Source organism: Lotus japonicus, chromosome 5, assembly GCF_012489685.1.
Source record: "Lotus japonicus ecotype B-129 chromosome 5, LjGifu_v1.2".
Classification (NCBI taxonomy): domain Eukaryota; kingdom Viridiplantae; phylum Streptophyta; class Magnoliopsida; order Fabales; family Fabaceae; genus Lotus; species Lotus japonicus.
The window spans coordinates 54,289,825-54,296,978 of record NC_080045.1 but is presented as its reverse complement, the minus strand read 5'-3'; the positions used below and the strand labels follow the sequence as shown (position 1 = coordinate 54,296,978).

Here is a 7,154-nt window from a genome sequence, read left to right as displayed (position 1 = left end):
TTTGTTAAATGCCAAAAAAATTCTGCCTTGATCAATGTAATGCTTTTAACCATCTCTTGATCAAAGTTATATTTTTTACTGCCACCACCACCATTGTCATCACCACTGCATTACAACACTGTCATCACCACCCTACAACATCGCCGCCGCCACCACCATCACCACCACCACCACCCTACAACACTATCACCGCCACCACCACTACCGTCATTGCCACCAACATCATTGTACTTAATTTTTATGGTTACCCCTGCCTCGAGATGCTTAATTTTCACTAATATTAGATTGCAAGTTCTGAAAAGTTTCAGTTTAGGTTGGGATTTAGGTGTCATCTCAAAAAATAAACTAGATAATATATTTATCTTTTTTGGGTATAAGAAAACTATGTATATATATATATATATATATATATATATATATATATATATTTTTGGTATGTATAAGACCAATGCTCTTGATTCACGACCAACACTTTACATGGATGGGTGACTGTGAGCTGCATGGGTCTAGCACTAAAACTTGATATTTTCTGTACAATTGAGAGGACTCATTTCCAAATTTCCAACACTCATGTAACCACAGTTCAGTGGGTTCGTGCAAATATCAATGGAAAAAGGCCCAGAATATTGAAATAATCACGAGGAGAAAAAGTAATGCAGCCCTTAAAGAAAAACTAATTCAAATATCCCAGACGAAGCAGCGCATCTCAAATTGTGTATGCTAAGCTTACATTAGTCAAATTACAAATCTACTTCACATAAATATCTTACAATTTGGCAGACTTACCCATTAGTATTGCGAACTGATCCGATCCTCCTTGACACTAACGCAAAAAACCAGAGAAAACCTCCTTGACGCTAACGCAAAAAAACAGAGAAAACGAGTAGTGAGATCTAAATGCATGCAAAAGGGATAGTCACATAAGGTAGTGAAAAGAAAAAAGAGATCCAAAATACTAACCTGATCAACATGTAAACGACTCCTCCAATTTAAGCGACATTCAACTATTTCTTCTTCCTACCACCACTGCCCTTAGTTTTTTTATTGGTCTCTTTAGCATTATTGTCAGGTGTTTCCTATCAAAAAGAAAAGAGAGCATGTCAAGGCATGAATCTTTCAAACCAGAATAGTAACTTGTTCTTGTTCTATGGTGCTTTCAATTTGTGGCATTAATGTATTATCTTTTTTTTTTTTGCTTAGTTAAACTATCAGCAGATATTTTCAAATGGATGGTGCTTCATTCAGGTATTTCAAGCAGATCAAGGGCAACTTTAAAAGCTGTTAACCTAGATCCAGACGCCTATATGCTAAAGGAACTAAAAGCAAAGACACAAACAACCGAAGTTACGAGTTATACACTATCGGTTTAAAATGTATGGCTCGAGAAATGCAAGAAGGCTTGACATAGTTTTTACATTTTAAAATGCAAAATTAGTAAAAGAATTATTATAACGTCAGAATAGATCCCAATAAGCTATAATTCATCATTCCACTAAGTCAACGGAATGATAGTTGCTAAAATATAAATTATGCATAAGCATTAGATTGACTTTGAAGGTTCACCAGGGGTATTCAGCTTCAGGCACCAATATGGACACCTCTACACAATGGCACAGATACATTGGAACTCAGATTATATTGTAAGCTCAACTTGCCAAAAACCATGGGCCTTGACCAGTTAGGAAGTTGCAGAGAGAACATCTTATGCTCAATTGCTGGTTTGAAAGATCTAAGCATGCATTTGCTTTCCTGTCATTAAGTGTAGTCAAAATTATGCTAGCATAGATTTCTGGTAAACATGGGAAAAAACTTCATGTTTCAAGTACTTAAATTCAGATGTGGAAGGCAGAACATCCCATCATCGCTGCTTTTTCTTTTAAAAAAGAAGGGAATTGGGGGGGGGGGGGGGTGGGACTGGGGAGGGTTGAAGAGCTACAAATCTACGGTAACTCGGTAAGTGAAGGAATGATAGGATAAAGAATTAAAGATGATGTTAGGTACATAAATCAGGGCGCCCAATTGTTTAATTTCTGTAACTATCAATGTTCATCATCACATTTTCAAGAAATCTGATAAAAAAATCTCCAGTATTGAATATAAGAATAGTGCAGCTATCTTGGACTTCAATAATTTATGCTCATAATACTTTCTTTCACACAATTTAAGTGAATGGGACTTTTCATGGAATGGAACAGTTTCATCATCATTCATATGACATAAGGTGACAATAATTTTCTTGGTTTCGGGCAGTTAAATAGGGAAAAAAAACTGAATCAAAGCCAGCCCGAAGTCTGACAATAAATGTTTGGGCGAACAGCTAGCCAGGCTTTCTTCAAATAATTCTGAATGTTAAGTAGTGGAGATGATTGACGTAGTGGGTACGTACCTTCCGTTTGATAGGTACAGATGAACTTGGAGCTGGCTTAAAGAATGACTCCAAACTGTAGTTTTCAGAATATAAGGAAAAAAAAGAGTTAGGTAGGTAAAGGAAAAATTAATTTAGAACACTCATGTCCAAAGAGTTAAGAGTCCCTTACCGGCCTTGTGATGACTTGTTCTTTGCAGCTTTAATTTTTTCTATTGCCTAACATTGATAATAGAGATCATAACTAAAATATTTTGTGAAGATGCTATGAAAGCTCACTGTCAACATTAATTATATTTAGCTTCCTACCTTTGTCACCCTGTCACTGTTGAACCCATTTTCATTAACCAGAAATGTTATTAATCCCTGTATGAAAAGCAACATAATGCACCCAAGTTATCTTGCCAAAGAACACAGTATAGAGTATGTAAGTCCATGTGCCTTTGAAAGGATATTTGAAGTTCTCAAATAAAATAGTTATTTACTTCTTCATCTGGAGCTGACCACTTAAGATTTAGTTCGTCGTCTCCAGTTGTGACCATTGGTTCCTTAAAAAGCCGTCGAGCCTCCTGATATGGCCAATCCTCTGGTATCTGGTACCTGAATCATTGTACTCGCTTATATTGTTAAGATATATTCAAATATGTTTTGTTATGATTGATTATTGTTATAACTCTGGTGATTAGGATAAGATGCATGGTTATAATAAAGAATATTGTTTTGTTATGGTAGATTAGGATACAAATACAATAGGATACCAAATACTGTCATGTTAGATTAGGATAATATACGATTTTTTTGTTTCTACTGTGGTTTGAGTAGGAAATATCACAATTTAAAGAAGTGTTACTAAGGATGATATTAGATTAGTCTATAAATATTGTACTTCTAAGTCGATAACTATTTAGAACATACCCAATTTAAAAAAGTGTTACTGAGGATGACAGATCGGCTCACTAGTAAATATCGTGAACCGAACCTTGCGTTCATAATTGAGCATCGTCATTGAGTTTGTATACTACACTAAGCTTCTCTACTAACAAAAGACAGCATTAATCTGATATTACTAACGATATACAATAACTAACTAGCTCCATTAACATATTAATATAGTAACAAATTCTAGCCACGATATGACTATGATATAACAAATTAAAAAAGCAAGTAGTCGGGGTACACTGTCATATTAGTAAACTCATACTCATTAAATTTAGAAGGGCTCAAATATCTAAGCCAGAGCCTGATTGGAAATGCAGTGCAAACAGAACAGAGAGAAACAAGTAAACTTCATTTCACAGGCTTTCATCATGTAATTTATAAGTATTCAATTACATACACTGAAATGGTAATTTTCAAACTGGAAAAATAAGAAAAACCTTTCTTTGTTTATGTTCTCCAGAATATTTTCGATAGAACCATGTTGACGGATGAGCTTCAAAGCTGTTTGGCCCCCAATCCCTGTGACACATCATTAATCATTTACATTCACGTTCTATACATATGAATATAGAGATTAAAAAGTGACCACAATACTGAACTTGGACACATCATCATACGAATAAATGAGACTAAAATACCTCGAATGTTATCACAATAATCACACCCAGAAAGAATGCACAAATCAATAAATTGGTCCATGGTCAGATTTAACTCCTCCAAAATCTGAAACAAAAAGAAATATCAACAAGCAGATGAAATGTTAAAAAGTTCATGTATGTTGAAAGCTCTAAGGACCTTCGCAACTTCAAATTCCATCACAGGAACTTTTTTCGAGCTAGGATCCATTAGATGGCGAAGAAATTTAGGAGCTCCAAACGTCAAGGAATCCATGTCTTCAGAAGCCACAGCATAAACCTACAGTATATGAAATATCCCACATAAATTCTATTGAAGGCTTATCTTAAAGGAACGTCGCCAATTATTTTAAATAAATGAAAAATGGATATGAAGGCATGTCATGAGTTAGGATTACCAGTTGGAAAATAGGAAAGGAAGAAATATCTGAAATATAAATGGGTTGTATAAAAAAACAATAGAAATTTATGGCAACATTTATGGTTCTTACTGTTAATAAAGGATTAATAACAATATTTGGAATCTATTTGTCAAGAATCCTGCTCACAAAACAAGGTGAAAAACAGTAGATATGAACTTACCATTCCAGCTTTGCAAAGAGCAGCACATTGAGCCTCTGCTTCTGAGGGAGCCTGTGGAATATGAAGCCTTAACCACATGGTAAACACATAAGATGACAAATACTTTAGTATAATGCTATATTGTCACCTCTACGACCGGCACTCCCATGAGTCTTAAGAGTTTTTTGCAGTCTTCATTATGCTGCTTTGTCACCTGTAAGATATAGAGATACAGACTCAACAACGTGCATAAAAAACCATGCTTTATCTCATAATATGCAATACTTTTCAAATGAACGTGGCTAAGAAACAAAGACCCACCTTCACTGTCCGTTTACTGAATTTTTCAATATCTTCCTTATTGTCAGCCTAAAATGACAAGAAAAAGTAGCCCAGGGATAAATGTTTTGATTTAATACAAAAGAAACAAGAAATTACAAGCACAAAAGAAACCATGTAGGAAAGTCAATAACAAACTACATATACCTTTAAGGCTTCTGACAAATCCTCAGTAGCCTCAGCTCTCTTCGAGAGACTACAACAAAGTTTCAAAGCAAAAAGCATTATAAGGAATTTTTAGTTAGTAACAGTTTTGCGTTAGAAGTTTAAAACACCCTAAACCCCCAAGAAAAAATAAAAATGTCACTCTCTATGAATAACAGAAAATCCACGCAAAATACCGTTTTGCAAGCTCTTGTTTCTTCATATCCGGGGGCTTCCCATCAAAAACATATCTGCATATAAGCATTAAAATAACATCAACAACAGCACTGACACAGGTGATAGAAAACCGAAATCGTGTTTTCGATGAAAAAATTACACTGGCTTCATCCCGGATTCTAAAAGTCTAATCGTCCGCGTAAACATCCCTTGCAAATGACTGTAAGATACAAAACAATCAACCAACTCCATCATCACACAACAAACTAAGCCATATTATCATACCAAATTAGAATTAAGCTTGTTACCCTATACCTAGTAACTTCGCCGGCTTCGTTAGTTAGTGTTTCAGCTCCGCTTCGTCCTACAACAATCTACGGCAGAATCAAAGACACATAACAACATGAAGTTAGCATCATAACCTTTACTGAATCAATGGTTGAAACTACACTAGGGTTTTTGGGGAGTAGTGGTAGTAGTAGTACTTACAAGGAACTGGTAAATGCTCATGCTGGCGTCGATGGCGATTTTGCGGCCGAAGTAGCTCTCGAATTTGTTCTCCTTCATGCATTTGGGGGCGTTGTCAGCTAAGAGCTTTGTTAAACCCTAGAAATTAAAATGCATTAATCTCAGTGATAATGACAGAATCGATGAAATTGAAACGAAAGAGGGGATGCGATGAGGAAAAAGTGAATACCTTGATACCCATTGTTGTGAAGAGGAAGAGGAATTTGCAGAGGAAATGGATTGGGTGACGGCAGAAGAAGAAGAAGAATGAACGAAAGAGAGAGAATCAACTCCTTCCCGCGCACTCTCCTCAGTGAGGGTGTTTTCGTACTATGATTGGTTGTCGGCCCGTTCTATGTCTAACGGCCCAAATGGCCCGTGAAATTATGCATGTAAGCCCATTAATTTAAATTGGTTATAAATCTTGTCCAAAAATAAAAGGTTATAAATCAAGTCAATAGCATAATCTACATCCATCACTACTACTTAGGCCTAGCTTATATGATAGCATAAGCGTTTATGTCAGTGTTTGAGAAAACTTATGCAAACATCTTACGGCCTACCATAAGATGTTTTTAGCTTATTTTCATAAGTTATTCATGATAGCTTATGAAAAAGAGCTTATGCTTGTATATAGTTTATTTTCAATTTATTTCGATAAACTTTTTTAAATAGCTTATGACCATAAACGCTTAATTATTTTGTTTTCCCAAATGGGACTGTTCAGGGAACGCCGCCCGATGACCCCGTGAAGGGATTACCGCCCTTAAGCTCACGCTCCACTAAGACAATGGACCAGAGCTGGAGGACTACTGTTCTAGGAAGCCCTGAGTACGGACGACTAGGACAAGAACCGGGATGGATACCACCTGGGGGTAACCGCCTAGGACGGTGGTTAGATCCTGGATGATCACCGAGAAGGAATGAGCACCCACTTGGGGATCCTCTTCCAGGGCAATGATGTGGACCGATTATCCTCTAGGACGATCACCACCGGTGAGACGACAACGGGGTCGGTTATGCTCCGGAATGACCACTCCCATTCAAGCGCCACCTCCGGAGCTGGCGGCCAGGCTCACCTCATAGTACAGAACTACAGCTGGCCCCCACTGCAAAGGAGTTTACCTAGGCCAACCACCCTACGGGACTAGGGTGGTTGGGTGCATATCCCGAGGTACCCTGAACCGTTAGATCGCTGCTTTGTGGCGGGAGAAACGGAGAACCAACAGTTCAGGGCGAACCAAGTACGAGCCATGCATGACGTGACATGGCTCCAACCCTAGCTTCACAACGTGTATATAAGGGGAGATCCTCCCCCTTGCTAAGGTAATTTACCCTCTTTACTTAACCTATTTTCTCCTCTCATACCTTTACTTACTCTGTCATCGGAGTCCCTTGCAGAAGTCCCTCCCGGGAACGTCCAGCTCAAAGGCTCACCACCTCCCCTGCTTCTCTCCGCTACCCTTCTCCCACCGGGTAGCTTGGTC

At 37.6% G+C, this 7,154-nt stretch overlaps 1 protein-coding gene across 3 annotated transcripts; it reads right to left on the bottom strand.

Annotated features, from left to right (window-relative positions):
* Positions 1-642: 642 nt before the first annotated feature.
* On the bottom strand, positions 643-6,007 carry LOC130720058 (flap endonuclease 1). 3 transcript variants are annotated; one of them, XM_057570641.1, is made up of 19 exons: positions 5,858-6,007; positions 5,650-5,766; positions 5,476-5,534; positions 5,321-5,380; positions 5,181-5,234; positions 4,987-5,035; positions 4,822-4,869; positions 4,649-4,714; positions 4,522-4,572; positions 4,100-4,219; positions 3,943-4,027; positions 3,742-3,823; positions 2,851-2,965; positions 2,675-2,731; positions 2,538-2,584; positions 2,387-2,441; positions 1,551-1,749; positions 961-1,076; positions 643-857 (listed from the first exon to the last, which is right to left on the bottom strand). In XM_057570641.1, the coding sequence occupies exons 1-17, from the start codon at positions 5,867-5,869 to the stop codon at positions 1,579-1,581; spliced, it is 1,248 nt and encodes a 415-aa protein (XP_057426624.1). In that variant the 5' UTR covers positions 5,870-6,007; the 3' UTR covers positions 643-857; positions 961-1,076; positions 1,551-1,578. The 3 variants fall into 3 exon arrangements, with proteins under 3 accessions (XP_057426624.1, XP_057426623.1, XP_057426625.1); XM_057570640.1 differs by having other exon boundaries at positions 1,564-1,749; XM_057570642.1 differs by lacking the exon at positions 1,551-1,749.
* Between the last annotated feature and the right edge of the window lie 1,147 nt (positions 6,008-7,154).